The sequence below is a fragment of the Oncorhynchus gorbuscha genome, linkage group LG04, assembly GCF_021184085.1.
Source record: "Oncorhynchus gorbuscha isolate QuinsamMale2020 ecotype Even-year linkage group LG04, OgorEven_v1.0, whole genome shotgun sequence".
NCBI lineage: Eukaryota > Metazoa > Chordata > Actinopteri > Salmoniformes > Salmonidae > Oncorhynchus > Oncorhynchus gorbuscha.
The window spans coordinates 56,875,461-56,895,834 of NC_060176.1; the positions used below are offsets into that span (position 1 = coordinate 56,875,461).

The 20,374-nt window shown below is 41.4% G+C and overlaps 1 protein-coding gene across 1 annotated transcript; it reads left to right on the top strand.

Moving 5' to 3' along the window:
* The first annotated feature begins 3,161 nt into the window (after window positions 1-3,161).
* Window positions 3,162-10,722, top strand: LOC124034341 (stanniocalcin-like). Its single transcript, XM_046347409.1, has 4 exons — window positions 3,162-3,455; window positions 5,997-6,139; window positions 6,256-6,467; window positions 7,224-10,722. The coding sequence occupies exons 1-4, from the start codon at window positions 3,341-3,343 to the stop codon at window positions 7,513-7,515; spliced, it is 762 nt and encodes a 253-aa protein (XP_046203365.1). The 5' UTR covers window positions 3,162-3,340; the 3' UTR covers window positions 7,516-10,722.
* The last annotated feature ends 9,652 nt before the right edge of the window (window positions 10,723-20,374 follow it).

Genomic DNA, 20,374 nt, shown 5'->3' on the forward strand with positions numbered 1-20,374 from the left:
GCCACCAGTCAGCCAGGATCTGCCAGAGCCGCCATTCAGCCAGGATCTGCCAGAGCCGCCATTCAGCCAGGATCTGCCAGAGCCGCCAGTCAGCCAGGATCTGCCAGAGCCGCCATTCAGCCAGGATCTGCCAGAGCCGCCATTCAGCCAGGATCTGCCAGAGCCGCCATTCAGCCAGGATCTGCCAGAGCCGCCACACAGGACTGTTTCGGTTTTCACATTTATTGTTTTGTATAGTTGTAGTGTTTTCTCTGTATTCGTCTTGATTAAAGATGTTTAACCCTAACCACGCTGCGTTTTGGTCTGCCTCTCCTTCCCAGGAAGAAAACCGTTACAACTGGTCAAAAGTTTTAGAACACCTACTAATTCAAGGGTTTTCTTTATTTTTACTATTTTCTACATTGTATAATAATCGTGAAGACATCAACACTATGAAATAAGACATATGGAATGATGTAGTAACCCAAAAAGTATTAAACACATTAAAATGTGAGATTCTTCAAATAGCCACCCTTTGCCTTCATGACAGCTTTGCACACTTTTGGCATTCTCTTAACCAGCTGACCAGCTGGCAAGTGTCTTCACTGACATTTTCAACCTCTCCCTGTCGAAATCTGTAATACCTGCATGTTTCTAGCAGACCACAATAGCCCCTGTGCCCAAGAACACCAAGGATATCGCCCTGTAGCACTCATATCTGTTGTCACATGAAATGCTTTGAAAGGCTGGTCATGGCTCACATCAACAGAATTATCCCAGACACCCTGGACCAACTCCAACTCGCAAACCACCCCAACAGATCCTCAGATGATGAAATCTCAATTGCACTCCACACTGCCCTCTCCCACCTAGACAAGAGGGACACATATGTGAGAATGCTGTTAATTGACTACAGCTCAGAGTTCAACGCCATAGTGCCCTCCAAGCTCATCACTAAGCTAAGGACCCTGTGACTGAACACCTCCTTCTGCAACTAGATTCTGAACTTCCTGACGGGCCACCCCCAGGTAGTGAAGGTAGGCAACAACACATCTGCCAAGCTGACCCTGAACCTGGGGAGTCCCATCCTGTACTCCCCGTTCAACCACGACTGCGTTGCCACGTATGACTCCAAAACCATCATTAAGTTTGCTGGCAATACGATGGTGGTAGGCCTGATTACCGATGATGATGAGACGGCCTATAGAGAGCAGGACAGAGACCTGGCAGTATGGTGCCAGGACAACAACCTCTCCCTCAACATCAGCAAGAAAAAGGAGATGATTGTGGACTACAGGGAATGGAGGGCCGTTCACGCCCCCATTCACATCAACGGTGCTGTAGTGTAGCGGATCGAGAGTATCAAGTTCCTTGGTATCCACACACCAACACAGTTGTGAAGAGGGCACCACAATGCCTCTTCCCCTCAAAAGGCTGAAAAGATTTGGCATGGGGCCTCAGATCCTCAAAAAGTTTTACAGCTGCACCATTGAGAGCATTTTGACTGGCTGCATCACCGCTTGGCATCCAACGACTGGCAACTGATTGGCATCCAACGACTAGGCGATACAGTACATCACTAGGGCTGAGCTCCCTGCCATCCAGGACCTTTATACCAGGTGGTGTCAGAGGAAGGCCCTAACAATTGTCAAAGACTCCAGCCAACCAGTTGCAGAACCAACAGAAACAGCCCCTACCCCCAAGCCTTAAAACTATTAAATAGTTACTTAAATAGTTAACCATACTTAACTTACCTGGACTATCTGCATTGACCCTTTTTACACAAACTTTTTATACTCATCACATATGCTGCTGCTTATGTTTATTATTTATCCTGTTGCCTAGTCACTTTATTCCTATTTATACGTATATATCTACCTCAATTACCTCCTACGCCTGCCCATCGACTTGGTACTGGTATCATGTGGTTATAGCTAAGTTATTGTTACTCATTGTGTATTTATTATTACTTTTATTATTACCTGTTATTACTTTTCTATTTTTTCTCTAAGTTCTCTCTCTCTCTCTGCATTGTTTGGAAGGCCCCCTATGCATTTCACTGTTAGTCTACACCTGTTGTTTACGAAGCATGTGACAAATACAATTTGATTTGGTTTGAAATGATCAAGGACGTTGCCATGCTCAGACATGGATGACACATTATTGGCCTCCCTCTGGCATGTGTAGCTACAACTCGTTTGGATCCGTGCCTGGTTACCACGTCTCACCGGCATGCAGCAAACCAGGAAATACATCAACATTGATGGCTATCCATACATAAACTACCTCATTATTGACACAAAGTATGTTATCTCAATGTTAAATAAATGTTGTCCATTAAACGAACAATAGTCTCATTTATTGAACATGGTTTAGCAAAATGCCAATCATGCGATAAAAGTCAAATTATTTGAATAATTTCAGTTTATATTGTTTTAAGAAATTTAAGTAAGACAAAGCGCGCAATACATTTGACTAAAGACGCAGGTTACTAAATCACATCTATTAGCCTAAGCAATAAGCCTACTGTATACACAATAAGCCATTATATTCCTTCCGGTAGACCATAATAGCATTGTTTTAGCATTGTTTCAAGATGGAATTTATACATTTGTGCTGACATAAACTGGATTGATGGGTTGCAGAGAATTTACCCTGTGTCAATGTTGCCACTAATCTGCCCTGTCAATTTTACCAAATGGAAACTGCAGAAATAGCCTGTGTGGTATTGGTTTGAATGGGTTCAGGTAACATCAGGTAATAAGACATATATTTCACTCTCACTGAAGTTTGCATATGGCGCATAGAAACATAACGAACAAATCAAGTGAAAATGTCACTTAACGGTTGTTTGAAGAGAACAGGTACACCAATTTCTGACTGTTTACTGAAAAAACTATAAGCTAATTGTCTTTGACTTGAGATGGCAAAATGTACTACAGCTTCAGTGTTTTATCAACTCAAATAATAATTTATGTAGGCTATCATTGGCGCGAAATACCCAAGACCACATAGAATTTCAATGTACTGTAAAATTGTCAATCAATTAGGCGACCGGAGAGAGAGAGCATGGTCGTTGATGCTGTGTTTTGATTGGGCTAACCAGGAGACTCGTAATGTGCGGCAGTCCCATATAAACACGTGCAGACCAGCGCTCTATCGGTCATGCACGTCAAAGGAAATCAGTGTACGGTCCAGGGTAGAGGAATAGCCGCATTGGGTAGATGGTACCTACTTAGTGATATATTTACATTGTTGAAAACACGGCGCTGTACATCTTCAGAGCTGTATGAACTATTAATAAGATAAGCAAGAAACACTATTCCTTGTATTTTGTTAGATCATCAGTGATTATTGAACAATGCCTTTGATGACCGGACTTTTTCTTCTAATGGTGCTGATTGCATCTGCATATGAACTGGATCAGAACGAGTCGTATTCGCCCAGAAGAGCACGATTTTCTGCAAATACCCCTTGTAAGTAATAGTCTCTTACAATACAGCATGTTTTTGAGTGGATGCGGTGTTCGCACGGATTTGTATGGATTATTACTATTACATTGTATGCACAGTATGGGGGAATGTTTTCTATTACATGATATGCTGCTCTGTTTCCAAGTGAACGCCTTGATCGACAGACAACCGAATAGCTCCAACATAGGCTAGGCTACTCACTGTGCTCTACCGGTGTTTTACCGGCAAGTGATGAGCGTGAGCTTCGTGGTGACTGACACCTGTTTGTGAAAAAGCTGTAGCCTACCATCATGAGATGTTGAAACATGGTCTATGAACGAATGCTCTTTGAATTGATGGTCGTGTGGGTTGCTTAAACACGAGGTCACTGACCTGAGGATAGAACATCAGATTCATATTTATTTTAAAAGAGGCTGTAGGAATTAGTTGATACAGGGGAGCCCACTTGTACCCTGTGTGTGGGTAAATTCATCAATTGTTATTTATTTATGTCAGGTAGCCTATTCTACATGTCATTTTTTAAATTTCTTAAATGCATTTATCTATAATGTTGTTTTCGCATTGTTTAAGCATTTTTTAATCACCAAATGATCTACAGGTGTTTCGAAACAACTATGGCCATCATATTTTAAATGTTGTGGTATTCTTCCAAGCAGTCACCAGTTTAAAGTATTGATAGAACTACAGTATTGCTGTAGGCCCCATAAAATACCGATTTGTGCGTGGTGGCATAGGCTACGCCACTGCACCCACCTGTAGCTACTGGCTACCGGCGTCTTGACAGGAGGAATGAAGCGCCTAATACTGGAAGAAACTTGAATGGGGTAGTGCTTTCTAGGTGAACGCAAAGAGGGTGGAGACGTTAGAGTTTCTTTGGGGAAAGAATGCTGGCCATTGGCCAGGGATGATATCCAGATTCGAAGACTCATAGGGCACAAGGTTTCGCGTGACGTGCGTCCCTACTTACTCAATCAGTAGGCTTTATGTCCCTTTTCAATGGTTTTCCAACTGTAACTGCCAATCGTATTCCCGTGCGATTAATAAAGTGAAAATAACATATTTCCACCGAGCACTGCCCCTAAAAAGAGGAAAGCTATTGTATAGCAAGAAAAAAACTAATTCATGGCCTAGGTCTACATCGGATTGGGCTATCTATTCAACTCCATGCATAACATCATGCTTAAATTGGTTGCCAGAGGGATGGATTAAATGTTCATGCACTCTATTTCCGAAATGTGTATGATATATGAAAAAGTTGCTTGCCCAATGAAAGCCAGGCCCATGTTAGGAAATATGGGTATGATTGAGGTGTTATCTCTGTGATCTCCTTAAGTCATTATTGTTATTTCAGTTAAACCAATGCATTGGTTACCTCAGACTAAGTATCTGCTGCATGGGCCTCCTTGGTCCTGCCAGTAAGAGATGCTGAAGGAGTGTGTATCTGTTGAAATCTAATTTATTTCTTTATTAATTCTCACATGACCTGAGCGATACAGTGGTGGGACAGTTTGATTAGTGATTAGAGCATTGTGCTTCTTAGAAATCAATCATATCTGCTTGACAGCCATTTCGATTCATCACAGATTGGCTAGTTCATTAGGGAGGGGGGGGGGGGCAAAAATGTTAAATGAGTGACAGTGCATCTGTCTGTGGCATACAGTACATCAGCTCATTGTTACAATTGCTGTATGCTTCTTACCATGAACTTGTCCCAGTCTTACTAAATGGACAATAGAGGCATTCATTGGAAGACATTTAGGGGTTTTCTGGTTACTTTATATCTTTACCTCTTGTCAGAGTAGTTTACACAGCTGTGTATGTCAGCTTGCTCTTTAATATTAAGTCTGAGGCAATATTTATGTGAAACATGAACATTAGGTCTATTTATGAGAATTGAGGCAGTGACCCAAGCCAGGGTACATGACTGTACTTTTAAGTGTGCACAGTCCATGGTGATGAGTGTCAGAGGTGGTTTGGCACGCCTTCCAAATGCTGCATGTTATTGTCTTGTCGCATGTGAGGGTAATGGAAACAAGAGGTCTGTTGCCAAAAGGGACAGTCAGCGGAACCTGATACTGAAGTGTGTGTGTGTGTGTGTGTGTGTGTGTGTGTGTGTGTGTGTGTGTGTGTGTGTGTGTGTGTGTGTGTGTGTGTGTGTGTGTGTGTGTGTGTGTGTGTGTGTGTGTGTGTGTGTGTGTGTGTGTGTGTGTGTGTGTGTGTGTGTGTGTGTGTGTGTGTGTGTGTGTGTGTGTGTGTGTGTGTGTGTAGAATATTCATGAAATGATTTGCCATGAAGAGGAAATGTAATTATGGTAAATTGTGTCCCAGTCTTAAAAAGTTGAAGGTGTCCAATGAGCAGTCAAGTTGTAATTTGTCTGAATAGTTATGATCGCAGCATTGAATCAACTTTGCATGTAAATTATCATCAAATCCCTTAATTGTTTGGTTCCCAATCAAAACAGACTGGTTATCTTTCCATTATTATTGAGAGCTATATGATAGCCTGCCCCCTGCTTATGGTCCCTTCCCTCTCTGAGTCTACAGCTGACGTGGCACGCTGTCTGAACAGTGCCCTCCAAGTAGGCTGTGGAGCCTTCGCATGTCTGGAGAACTCCACGTGTGACACAGATGGCATGCACGACATCTGCAAGTCCTTTCTGTACAGTGCAGCTAAATTTGACACTCAGGTATGGTAATTCTTTCTCCTTTCAAATCTGACAGTATGTCGCAGTAGATTAAACCTGTTAACTGAAGTTAAGTAATGTTTTTTGATATGACTGTGATATTATGTGGTTTTGTGCAGGGTAAAGCCTTTGTGAAAGAGAGCCTCAAGTGCATTGCCAACGGCATCACCTCCAAGGTGTTCCTCACCATCCGCCGCTGCTCCACCTTCCAAAGAATGACCTCAGAAGTTCAGGAGGAGTGCTACAGCAAGCTGGATATCTGCACTATCGCCCGCACCAATCCAGATGCTATTGGAGAGGTGGCTCAGCTCCCAAGCCACTTCCCCAACAGGTGAGTTCCTAGAAAACCTAGGTCAAAGGGCTTCCATTTCTGTTTTTTTAACTTTATCTTAGCACAACAAAATCTATGTATTTGGTACACTAACTCTACTGAAGGAAATACATTTCACTGGGCTCCTAAGACATTTTGATAAAATTGTAAAAAAAAGAAAAAAAAAGCCTTCCATGAGCTAACACTCACACTCCTTTACCCCCTTATTAGCACTGACTTTGCTTTTAGCTAATTTATTGAGGTAAAATGGGCTTACTATAACTGAGACAAGTGTGGTTGCCCCAGCTAGCTATGTTAAGATGAACACACTAACTGTAAGAGTGTCTTCTAAATGACTCAAATTCTGCACTATGTAGAAAATGCTCCGCCATTTCCTGGTTGCTAAAATTGTAATAGTTGGCCTAAATTTACTTTAAGTGACATAACAAGCAAGTATATTGTAGTTTGTACCATCTAAATCACTGTGAAATATATTTTCCATAACACAAAATATTGCATATTGAGCTGTTTGAAGCTGGTATACAAAACCGAAAGTAAAAGACAAAAACTCAATTTAAAAAATGGGAAGCAGAGAAATAGTGCACATAGAACTGATCTACCGCTTCTTAGACTTGCTTTCAATGAGAATGACTGATGTATAACTCACATTTCTATGTGAATTTTGTCGGTTGCCGAAAAAGTTACATAGTGCAGCTTTAAAATAAAAAAACGTAAATAACAGCAACAAAAATACATGAATGCTGCATCCTTTTGCAGGTTTTACGGTAAGCTCCTCCAGAGCCTGATGAACTGTGATGAGGAGACTGTGGACCTGCTGAGGGCCAGTATGGTGTCCAGACTTGGCCCAGAGATGACCATTCTCTTCCAGCTTCTGCAGAACAAACCCTGCCCCTCAGTTGCTGCTGCTGCCGTTCCAACTGGAGTGGAGGGCCGAAGGAGCTCACGGTTGTCAATGGGCCCACACATGTATAAGATCCAGCCTGGTCTACGCAACAGAGACTCTGCCAGCCATTTTAGCAAGAAGCGTGCCACTGGTGACAGCTCCTAACTCCCACTCAGATCCAGAAACTACACACACCCCTCAAAAACACAAGCCAACAGTGGTCTCTTCCCTTGGGTATTTAAGAATCATTCCTCTCCAGACTGGAAAATAACATGCACCTCTAAGAGAATATCCCATGTGTTTCAAGTATATTTTATATCAGAGTTTGAGTGTGAGAGATACTGTACCTAAGGTTTGAGAGGATCCCCTCCCCTAAACTGTTTCCCAACTCTATCACTCACCAAGTTCATTGAACATGTTGTATTGTATTCTATTGTATCTCCACAACTTGGCCCTGTCCATTCCTGTTCACTCCCCACACTTGATATGAATTATCTGAGAGCCTAGTGGGATGATGTCCCTTTAAGTTTTCTGTCTAGGATTTCAAGCACAAACTTGCAGGTATGGTTCATATCTATAGAGCACAAATGTTTTTTTTAAAAATGGGTTGCAGAATACAAATGTTTATCCATTAATATGATATCAATTGATATGTCATCAATATCTTCATCAATAGATAATTAAATGTGATACTATTAGTTAATTACTAGATGTTTCATACAGTAAATGTGAGATATTTCTATATTATGATGAGACCATTAAAATAGGTAAGCATGTGCTATAGAAATCAGTGTCACATAGTCACTGACACAAACAGGATTCTTTTATTTATTGAGTTATTAGTCTCTGATGGCAACAGCCAGATCTGTGAGAGAGGCATGTCCCTCAGATGAGAGCTATCCTAATAAACTTTGCACAGGAAGTTACCTTAACTTGAAACCACCCGGAATGCCATGTAGCTAACTCGTATACCAGAGAATATAACATTGTTTAGATACCATTACATGTCTTCTGTCCTGAAACACTCAGTTCACAGTAAGTGTGTACCAGCAGTGTAACTTATGAGCAGGTGACCACCTGAGATTGATAGAGGCCACCCCATTCGATGAACAACATTCTCCCTGATGAATATGACATGGAGGGTTTGGATCATACACACTGACTTCCAGTGTTGATAATGACTATTTAAAAGCCTTGTTGGTATAATATTGATATTTATTTTCCTACTATATTATTTAACTTGTTATTTTATGATGTTGCTGTAGTTTTAGTTAGGTTACAGATATACAATTTTAATGTGCAGTTTGGTCATAGCTTCTATTTCAGTGGGGGCTCATGATCAAATACTATAGGATCTGCCACTCTCTACATTGTCCTCTCTGTTGACTGAATAGGACCCATGTTATGACTCTGTGCTGGACATAGGGGAACAAGTTGGTCATTCAAGTCAGGTGATCTTCTTTATGAGTGTTACATGGGACTGTCACTTAAACAACCCATGTTGCAAACATGGTCACTGGTACTGGTGTACTGGTGCAAGGGGACTCTGTTGGGAATGTGTGTGTATTTTCCAAGCACGATTGATTATGTTATGAAGGTAGAGAGAAATTGTGGTCAAGCCATTCATTGTACATTTAACAGCTAAACTTGAAGACTGAACTGCAAAGCATTTGCTGGATCTATCCTTAATATCATGCAAAATAATGTTTCTCTCAGAAAGGTTATCCTGGTGACATTACTCCATAAGTGCTTCAATAAAGGGAGGTTAATTCAAGAGACTTTTCACACATGCCTGGATGAAGGCGATGTGCACAAGGGGAAAATAATGTTAGAGAGATCTGGTGGTTTTACAATACCAAATCATTTGAAATGTTAAGAACTCACAAACCTATGCAATAATCTCTCATATGGAGGATTCACAATAACACACAACCTTGCCCTTTGTCACAAACAGTGCCAGCTGATGCTGAATGAATGTGGCAGCAGCTCATTTGCTCCCATACTCATAGTGAAGTATGCAGACAATGCAATGTGCCCCTGGACTCCCCATTTCTGTTTCTGTGTTTGTTGATGTGGTTTATGTTGTATTGTTTTTTGTTTTGTCTTTTTCTTGGGATATAATAATATCTTGCTTTTAGTAGCAATATAGTGTATATTAAAAAGAAAAAGTAAGGAAAAAATCACTCAAATGTTAAGACTGTATTAGCAATGTAGTGTATCTTACTACTAATGTTACATATGCACTTTGCATCTCTTATGACCACTATAAAGGGGCATTGAAACATTCATCACTTGCGATGGGTTGGGACTACTTCCTTCCTATACTGTTAATACATGTATTTCTGTGTCTGTAATAGCTGGACAAAATCCCAAACATTTGCTGCTAAACAATAGCTTGCTCCCCTGTATGATAGGTTATCATTTTACATTTACTTGGATATCTATGGTGAAAACACATTCACAGACCCTGGCATCAATCTGTATAGTTGCATTTTACCATTTTCATTCAGTTTGGTACTTCTTCTGGAATTTGTACATTTATTTGAATGTTGCTTGCAGTGAACATATTTGACAATAGTATTCTGTTTATTTCCTCTCCCTTGAGACTATGCTTATAAATCCAAAATCTGGGTAACTTTAGAGAATGTATCTTATATTGAATGTTTGTTCTGGTGAGAATGTGCCCAAACCTAGATGGTTCATTGACATATTTTAGAATGTGTGTTTAGTTAAAGGTGCATAGTGTATGAAAGTCTGTAATAGGCAAATATGAGAATTAAATTAACAGACTTACAAGTCATATTTTGTTCTTTCGAGACATTCTGTTTTATTCATTAGGCTATTTGTTGCAAGACGAGAATAGGGTGCATTTTGGTGGTAGGCCTACTGGATTATTAGCTAAATCTATCCTTAGGGAAATCAGTGAAATTGGCAGCAGCGTTTTCTGTTGATACACCATATGTTTATGGCAGGCTGGGGACTGGGCTCCCTGAACTCTGGAACTCCATGGTACTCTTTCCCCTCAAGACTTGAAATCAATTTGCCAGAATTAAAACTACTTGGGTGATCAGTAAGAGTGAAATCTTAATCGTAGTGACAGTTACTTTACTTTCAAATTCATAGATGAAAGTTATCAGTAAGCCATTTGAGGAGATTACTTGCTGAAGTTCCGAATACAGTAGCTATGTTAAGCATGATTGATCCTTGTGAATCACTTGCACTTTAATACATACCCATCTACATATATACCCATTATGTATACATGGATGTATGGCTTTTTTCTCTGTGCTAAAAATTATGAAAGATACAAATGCATCAACTGTGTGTCTTTGCTGATTAGAAATAAACTATTATCATATCTGGCATATGGTATCACATGTGTTGACTGCTTTCATTTGACTAACATGTAAAACTGGTACTGTTAACACATACCGTACATCTAAACTTCAAATCTGAAAACAAAGTGCAAGTATTAGCAGAAAACAAGGACTAACAGAGCACATCCTTATGAAAATGTACTTTCTTAAACTTGAGCACAAACGAGCTGAAACTGCAAAGTGCCTGTATCATTGGAGTGCCCCAGGAAAAGAGAGAGTGGTACACGAGTGGCTGCATGGCCGCTATCTCAGTCAGAGGCAAATATAATTTCATGCCAATTTGGAAGAGTCCTGTAGGGCTTTCTCATCAGCAGCACTCCAGTCCCAAGGATAGGTGATGCAGCTGCTCTGCATAGAGTGATTCCAACATGTTCTGCCTTTAAAGAGACACTCACATGCAAGTCATCATCCCATTATTTTACACAGTGCAAGGCACTAGCCCCTTTTATTATTAGTATAGATTTGTAATATCCTTAAAATAATCCCAGTGCAAGGCAGGACCACTCTCTGGAAGAAAAATGTGCTTCTCCATTAGTCCTCTATGATTACAACGGTATGTGTTTGCTAGGAGACAAACAGGAGAGGTTTTCTGGTGGGTTTGAATCTGGTCACAAGGGGGCATTCTCTTCACTGGAGAAAAATATATAGTGGACATAAAGCACATGCGCTTTGTGAGATGAGTGGGAATACTGCACTTGCTTCATAAAGCCAGGGATCATGTTCAGAAGTGCAAGTCTTCGGCACCATGCTTTTACACATAAACTCAGCAAAAAAGGAAACATACTCTTTCAGGACCCTGCCTTTCAAAGATAATTCATAAAAATCCAAATAACTTCACAGATCTTCATTGTAAAGGGTTTAAACACTGTCTCCCCTGCTTGTTCAATGAACCATAAACAATTAATGAACATGCACCTGTGGAACGGTCGTTAAGACACCAACAGCTGACAGACGGTAGGCAATTAAGGTCACAGTTATGAAAACTTAGGACACTAAAGAGGCCTTTCTACTGACTCTGAAAACACCAAAAGAAAGATGCCCAGGGTCCCTGCTCATCTGCGTGAACGTGCCTTAGGCATGCTGCAAGGAGGCATGAGGACTGCAGATGTGGCCAGGGCAATAAATTGTAATGTCCGTACTGTGAGGCACCTAAGACAGCACTACAGGGAGACAGGACGGACAGCTGATCGTCCTCGCAATGGCAGACCACTTGTAACAACACCTGCACAGGATCAGTACACCTGAACATCACATCTGTGGGACAGGTACAGGATGGCAACAACAACTGCCCGAATTAGACCAGGACTGCACAATCCCTCCGACAGTGCTAAGACTGTCCGCAACAGGCTGAGAGAGTCGGGACTGAGGGCTTTTAGGCCTGTTGTAAGGCAGGTCCTCACCAGACATCACCGGCAACAACGTCACCTATGGGCACAAAAAGTGCTCTTCACTGACGAGTCGCAGTTTTGTCTCACATGGGGTGATGGTCGGATTTGCATTTATGTTCGAAGGAATGAGTGTTACATCGAGGCCTGTATTCTGGAGCGGGATTTATTTTGGAGGTGTAGGTTCCATCAATGTCTTGGGCGGTGTGTCACAGCATCATCGGACTGAGCTTGTTGTCATTGCAGGCAATCTCAAAGCTGTGCGTGACAGGGAAGACATACACCTCCCTCATATGGTAACCTTCCTGCATCCTGACATGACCCTCCAGCATGACAATGTACCAGCCATAGTGCTCGTTCTGTGCATGATTTCCTGCAAGACAGGAATGTCAGTGTTCTGCCATGGCCAACGAAGAGCCCGGATCTCAATCCCATTGAGCACTTCTGGGACCTGTTGGTCCGGCGGGTGAGGGCTAAGGTCATTCCCCCCAGAAATGTCCTGGAACTTGCAGGTGCCTTGTTGGAAGAGTGGGGTAACATCTCACAGCAAGAACTGGCAAATCTGGTGCAGTCCATGAGGAGGAGATGCACTGCAGTACTTAATGCAACTGGTGGCCACACCAGATACTGACTGTTACTTTTGATTTTGACCCCCCTCCCCTTTCTTCAGGGACACATTATTCCATTTCTGTTAGTCACATGTCTGTGGAACTTGTTCAGTTTATGTCTCAGTTGATGAATCTTATTATGTTCATACAAATATTTGCACATGTTAAGTTTGCTGAAAATAAACGCAGTTGACAGTGAGAGGATATCTCTTTTTTTGCTGAGTTTATGCTGTACAAAGAAGACATAGATCATCTATCTCTACCCTCTTGCAGCGCATCCAATCTTTTCTCTCAAAATATCTCTTGTACGATATTACATGTAATAATTCTTCATTAACATCATTAGGCTGGCCACTATACATCCAAAATACCTGTACACTGTCTGTCCACAATGTGATTAGACCATTGAACAATGCTCTATTATAAATGCTGTAAGAAGATCATACCTCTCCCTATGCATTATATATTCATTATGTCTTTCTCTTTCCCATAAAACTTGTGACATATTCATTGGCAGCGTGACAAATCAGATGTGCAGTGAAATGTGGTGTGACTGAGGAGAGCAGTGGAGAATTAAATCCAACAGGCAATCTCTCCACAATCCCTTCATTTGACTGGGGAAATACCCAGGGACGAGAAAGCGAATGCGATTGAATTGAACTAAAGATAGATACACAGAAAGCGGATGTAGGAAAGTGTGCTATAATTGAGTGATCATATATGCCTTACACCAAACTTCGGTCCCAATTCATTTATCAATGGCTAGCTATACATTGCCTAGTGAAAGTCTACACCCCCGTTCGAAATCTAAAAAGGGATTATAATTTCCTACAGATATACATAACCTACTCCATATTTTCAAAGTAAAATAAATATAGAAATTGTTCTAAATTAATAAAAAACTAAAAAAGAAGATGTCTCGATTGCATATGTCTTCACACCCCAGAGTTAATAACTTGGTGGAAGCACCTTTGGCAGCAATTACAGCTGTAATTAATTTTGTATAAGATTCTACCAACTCTGCACAACTCTTAGGGGAACATAATTGCTCAAGCTCAGTTTATTTGGTTCGGAATCATTAAGGGACAGCAATATTCAAACCTTGTCTCTGATTTTCAATCCATTTTAATGTCAGGACTGAGACTGAACCCCTCGGGAACACTCAATTCCTCTTGGAAAAACATTCAGATGTTTTTTTTTATTATTGGTGTAATTGTCCCGCAAAAATATTAAACTCTATTAAAGGGTCATGTATTCAGAAGACTGAGGCAGGATTTCCTCTAGCTTTTTACCTGGGCTTGGCTCCTTTCATATTATTTTTATCCTGACGAACTCCCCAGCCCCTGTCGGTGACAAACATACAACAGGATGCTGCCACCACAATACTTGAAAATGCAAAGGGATCAACAACATTGCATTCACTCCACATTACTGGCCTGTATAACAAAGTGAAAAGAAAGAAGGCTGTGTTAAAAAAAGGAGTTTCAAATCATCCATTATTTTTGCAAAAAGGCCCTTAAGTAATACTGCAAGGCAATATTGGGCTTGCGAACTATTACAGACTACAAAGAGAAGCACAACCGAGAGCTACACAGTGACACAAGCCTGCCAGATGAGCTGAATAACTTCTATGCTCGCTTCGAGGTAAGCAACACTGAAACATGCATGAGAGCATCAGCTGGTCAGGATGATGTGTGGTCACACTCTTCGCAGCTGATGTGAGTAAAATCTTTAAACAGGTCCCCATTCACAAGGCCGCTGGGCCAGATGGATTACCAGGACGTTAACTCCGAGCATGCGCTGACCAACTCGCAAGTGTCTTCACTGACATTTTCAACCTCTCCCTGACTGAGTCTGTAATACCAACATGTTTCAAGAAGATCACCATTGTCCCTGTGGCTAAGAACACTAAGGTAACCTGCCTAAATGACTACCGACTCCTAGCACTCACATCTGTAGCCATGAAATGCTTTGAACGGGTGGTCATGGCCCACATCAACACCATTATCCTAGAAACCCTAGACCCATTCCAATTTGTATACCGCACCAACAGATCCACAGATGATGCAATCTCTATTGCACTCCACACTACCCTTTCTCACCTGGACAAATGGAACACCTATGTGAGAATGCTATTCATTGACTACAGCTCAGCGTTCAACACCATAGTGCCATCAATGCTCATCACTAAGCTATGGACCCTGGGACTAAACACCTCCCTCTGCAACTGGATCCTAGACTTCCTGATGGACCGCCCCTAGGTGGTAAGGGTAGGTAACAACACATCCGCCTCGCTGATCCTCAACACGGGGGCCCCTCAGGGGTGTGTGCTCAGTCCCCTCCTGTATTCCCTGTTCACTCATGACTGCAATGCCAGGTACAACTACAACACCATCCTTAAGTTTGCCGATGACACAACAGTGGAAGGCCTGATCACCGACAATGATGAGACAGCCTTTAGGGAGGAGACATGACCTAGGTTTCAAGGACAACAACCTCTCCCTCAATGTAATCAAGACCAATGAGATGGTTGTGGACTACAGGAAAAGGAGGACCAAGCACTAACCATTCTCATCGACAGGGTTGTAGCGGAGCAGGTTCAGAGCTTCAAGTTCCTTGGAGTCCACATCACCAACAAACTAACATAGTCCAAGCACATCAAGACAGTCATGAAGAGGGCACGACAAAACCTATTCCCCCTCAGGACACTGAAAATAATTGGCATGGGTCCTCAGATCCTCAAAAGGTTTTACATCTGCACCATTGAGAGCATCCTGATGGGTTGCATCACTGCCTGGTATGCCAAATGCTCGGCTTCCGTCCACAAGGCACTACAGAGGGTAATGCGTACAGCCCAGTACATCACCGGGGTCAAGCTTCCTGCCATCCAGGACCTCTATACCAGGCGGTGTCAGAGGAATGCCCTAAAAATTGTCAAAGACTCCAGCCATCCTAGTCATGTCAGGATTTAGCCAGGGTTGTTCCGGTTTTTGGTCACTAGACGCCCCCATTGTGCCTTTTGACCTTTTGTTTTCCCTTTATCCCCATTATTATTTGCACCTGTGCCTCGTTTCCCCTGATTGTATTTAAACCCTTTGTTTTCCTCTGTTCTTTGCTCTGTGTTTGTATGTTAGCACCCAGCCCTAGTACTCTGAGAACTCTTGTTGATCCCGGTGGACTCTCTTGTGGAATTCTGTTTTTTGTTCTTGTTTGTTTGTTTTTTGAGTATCTTTTGAGGCTTTTTGTGCTTTACCTTCCACCTTGTGGATTTACCTTTTTTGTCTTGGAGGATTACCTTTGTTGTTGTAGGATTCCTTTTGAGGTTGTGGAGTTACATATTTTCCTGAAGAACTTCACTTTTTACTTCATTAAATACACCGTCTCAAGTACTGCTGTGTCTGCCTCATCTTCTGGGTTCTGCCGACTATTCGTGGCTCAGTTGGTTAAGTGACTGTTTCTCACTCCGGAGACCCGGGTTCGTAACCGGGTCCTGACAAGTCATAGACTGTTCTCTCTGCTACCGTACGGCAAGCGGTACCGGAGCGCCAAGTTTAGGTCCAAGAGGCTTCTAAACAGCTTCTACCCCCAAGCCATAAGACTCCTGAATAGCTAATCAAATGGCTACCCAGGCTATTTGCACCGCCCTACGCTGCTCCTACTCTCTGTAATTATCTCTGCATAGCCACTTTAATAACCCTACCTGTATGTACATATTACCTCAATTACCTCGACACCGGTGCTACCGCACATTGACTCTGAACCGGTACCCCCTGTATATAGCCTCGCTATTGTTATTTACTGCTGCTCGTAAAAACTTTTTTTTCTTATCTCTTACTTTTTGGGGGGTATTTTCTTAAAACTGCATTGTTGGTTAAGGGCTTGTAAGTAAGCATTTCACTGTAAGGCGTACGTACACCTGTTGTATTCGGCGCATGTGACGAATACAATTTGATTTGATTTGAATATTGCAAATAAATTTACCTTTTGGACAATTACACAAAGTGTATTGCCAAAGACACACCAGTGGTGTTGATTGTTCCTGAGGGGTCCACTCTCAGACCTGACTTAAATCTGCTTGAAAATCAGAGACAAGGTGTCACGTTCTGACCTTAGTTCAGGACGTGAGTTGGGTGGGTTGTCTATGTTTGTTTTTCTATGAGTTGGTATTTCTGTGTTTGGCCTGGTATGGTTCTCAATCAGAGGCAGCTGTCAATCGTTCCCTGATTGATACTTAGGCAGCCTGTTTTCACCCTTGATTTGTGGGTGATTATTTTCTGTGTCTGTGTGTTCCACACGGAACTGTTTCGGTTTTTGTTATTTCACTGTTATTTTTCTGTGTTCTATTAAAAGTATCATGAACACTTACCACGCTGCGCATTGTTCCTCCGATCCTTCTTACTACTCCTCGTCAGAGGAGGAAGAAGACCGATACACAAGATTTGGATATTGGTGTGAAATGATTCCCAACCAAATTTCCTGAGATTTAGCAGTTTTGACATAAATAATAGATATATACTACCGGTCAAAGGTTTGGTGTCACTTAGAAATGTCCATGTTCTTGAAAGAAAAACACATTTTTTGTCCATTAAAATAACATCAAATTGATCAGAAATACAGTGTAGACATTGTTAATGTTGTAAATGACTATTGTAGCTGGAAATATCTACATAGGAGTACAGAGGCCAATTATCAGCAACCATCACTCCTGTGTTCCAATGGCACGTTGTGTTAGCTAATCCAAGTATATAATTTTGAAAGGCTAATTGATCACTAGAAAACCCTTTTGCAATTATGTTAGCACAGCTGGAAACTGTTGTCCTGATTAATAAAGCAATAAAACTGACCTTCTTTAGACTAGTTGAGTATCTGGAGCATCAGCATTTGTGGGTTCGATTACAGGCTCAAATTGACCAGAAACAAAGTACTTTCAAAATACTTTCTTCTGAAACTCATCAGTCTATTCTTTTTCAGAGAAATGAAGGCTATTCCACGCGAGAAATTGCCAAGAAACTGAAGATCTCGTACAACGCTGTGTACTACTCCCTTCACAGAACAGCGCAAACTGTCCCTAACCAGAATAGATAAAGGAGTGGGAGGCCCCGGTGCACAACTGAGCAAGAGGACAAGTACATTAGAGTGTCTAGTTTGAGAAACAGACACCTCACAATTTCTCAACTGGCAGCTTCATTAAATAGTACCTGCAAAATACCAGTCTCAATGTCAACAGTGAAGACTCCGGGATGCTGGCCTTCTAGGCATTACCCAAGCCCTTCTAGGCATTACCAAGGCCCTTATCAAAACCTAGCTGGCTCAGTAACTACAAGATCAGTTGATTTCAGTTGGGAAAGCACACCGTTATGTCTTTTACATCCACACAAAGATGAACCTGCCAGATGTCTGGCCACTACCACCAGACGGGGGTGTTTTCCAAGCCTTGATTGAGACGTACCAGAGTAGGCCTACTATCAGAGGAATAACGTAAAATGGGCCACTAGTGGATTCATGTTATGGAAAATGTAAATGTTTTATGCTCTTTTAGTATTTATTTTAGGATCCATTGTTAGTACTATGTAACTGCCTCACGTGAAGTGTTGAAGATCTTTTTTATATATGTCTGTCTAAAACCTTATTCTGGCAAGTATTTTCTGTCTGGACTAAATCAGTCCCCTCCAGACTATGTCAATAAAGGTCTGTATCAAAACTGAAGTCAAATACTTCCAAATACTTGAGGTGTGCTTGATTAAGCTTGCTGGATACAAAATCGTGTTGTTGTCCCAAATGTGCAAACTGGTCCCACCCTGCACATTGGTCAAGCTTAATCAAGCAAACTATTCAAGTATTTGACATATGCACAGGTCTGCTGTACTCTCAAGATAATTTGGAGACATACAGTTATATGCCAGTCTTGCAGAGACATCTAGTGGTTGGTTGCACAATTAATAATGAATCCAATTAGGATATTGTGTGGTAATGGCTACTTTCTGTTATACTTCAAATAAAAGTGTATCAGAAGTTACCTGGTAACCAAATGGTGTCTTTTGGTGCTTGATAAGTTATTATTGGGATATTGCTGTGTAATTACCATTTCACCATGTAAATTCCCAATAACTACCTGGAAATGTATCTACTATAAAATTGTGTTTCATAAAGTTAGTTTGGAGGTTAATCAAATGAACATGACATCAATCTCCAAGGAAGTGTCATTGAGCAAGACTGAGAAGATACAGTTTTGGAGCAGTGGAGCATGGCCATATAAATTGCACCCATTTACGCTTCTATATGCAGACAAGCTACAGACATAAATCTCCATAAGGGCTGGCTGCCTGTGTAGGGAGCCAGTAACAGATGCAGCTCAGGTGCAGAGTGCGTGGTGTATACAGTACACTGAGTGTAGGAGGTACCCTACAAGGGAAGGAGACCCATGGCGAGTGACAGCACTTAAAGAGGTTTGGGCCAGGCCTGTTGAGACCTCTGCCTAGCAGCAATGGAGAGGAGTGACAGTTTCCTTGACAATAAGCAGATGCCTCTGTCCTCGATCCCCTCCCCCCTCCCCCAATGCGACAACAAGGTTCCCCCCAAGCAAGTCTCAAAGGGTGACACCCAATCTAAAGATATACCCTTTATTCAAATTCCAACAACTGAGTCTCAACCAAACCCTCTTTTACTTCTTTATAAAAAACATGTGAAAATAGTAGTGTTTAAAACCTCTTAAGGATCGGACCCTTTCTTTTCAATTTTCGCCCATAAATGACATACCCAAATCTAACTGCCTGTAGCTCAGGACCTGAAGCAAGGATATGCATATTATTGATACCATTTGAAAGGAAACACTTTGAAGTTTGTGTAAATGTGAAATTAATGTAGGAGAACATAACACATTAGATCTGGTAAAGGATCATACAAACCAAAAACATGTATTCTCAACAATAACAAAAAATAGTTCTATCATCTTTGAAATGCAAGAGAAAGGCCATACAGAGACAGCAGGGGTTCAAACTGTAGAACCCAGTTCCTACATTTGAATATAAAAATGGATTGTATCACACAAAACTATGCTACATTTTATCCCTGGGACCAGGGACCAAGCCAAATCAGAGCAAGATTACTGAAAGTAACTACATTTTTTTCCTTCAAAGGTGAATGTATCAAACCAGTTGCCATGATAAAAGTTGTTGTTGTTGTGCACTCTCCTCAAACAATAACATGGTATTTTTTCACTGTGATAGCTACTGTAAATTGGACAGTGTGTCACGGCTTTCTTCTGTTGAAGGAGAGGCGGACCAAAACGCAGCGTGGTTATTTTGATACATCTTTAACCAGAAGGGGGTTATGGTTCCCATTTGGGAACTACCCCTCCCACGTTCAGCTGGAACGGTGGCGCATGGAATGCAAAAATATTCTTAGAAATATTTAACCTCCACACATTAACAAGTCCAAAAGCTGAAATGAAAGATAAACACCTTGTTCATCTACCCAGCCAGTCAGATTTCTAAAATGTTTTACGGCGAAAACATAGCACATATTTATGTCAAACCACCACCGAAGACACAGCTAATTTGAATAGCCAAGTTGAAAAAAATATGCAATCAACAAACGCAGGATTAAAAGAAAAATAATTCACTAACCTTTTGAAATCTTCATCAGATGACAGTAA

Excerpts from the sequence above, each read along its gene's own strand:
- LOC124034341 (XM_046347409.1), top strand. The coding sequence starts at position 3,341 with ATGCCTTTGATGACCGGACTTTTTCTTCTAATGGTGCTGATTGCATCT. Across the intron at positions 6,140-6,255 it reads CAGCTAAATTTGACACTCAG|GGTAAAGCCTTTGTGAAAGA; the intron begins GTATGGTAATTC and ends GGTTTTGTGCAG. Across the intron at positions 6,468-7,223 it reads CCAAGCCACTTCCCCAACAG|GTTTTACGGTAAGCTCCTCC; the intron begins GTGAGTTCCTAG and ends ATCCTTTTGCAG.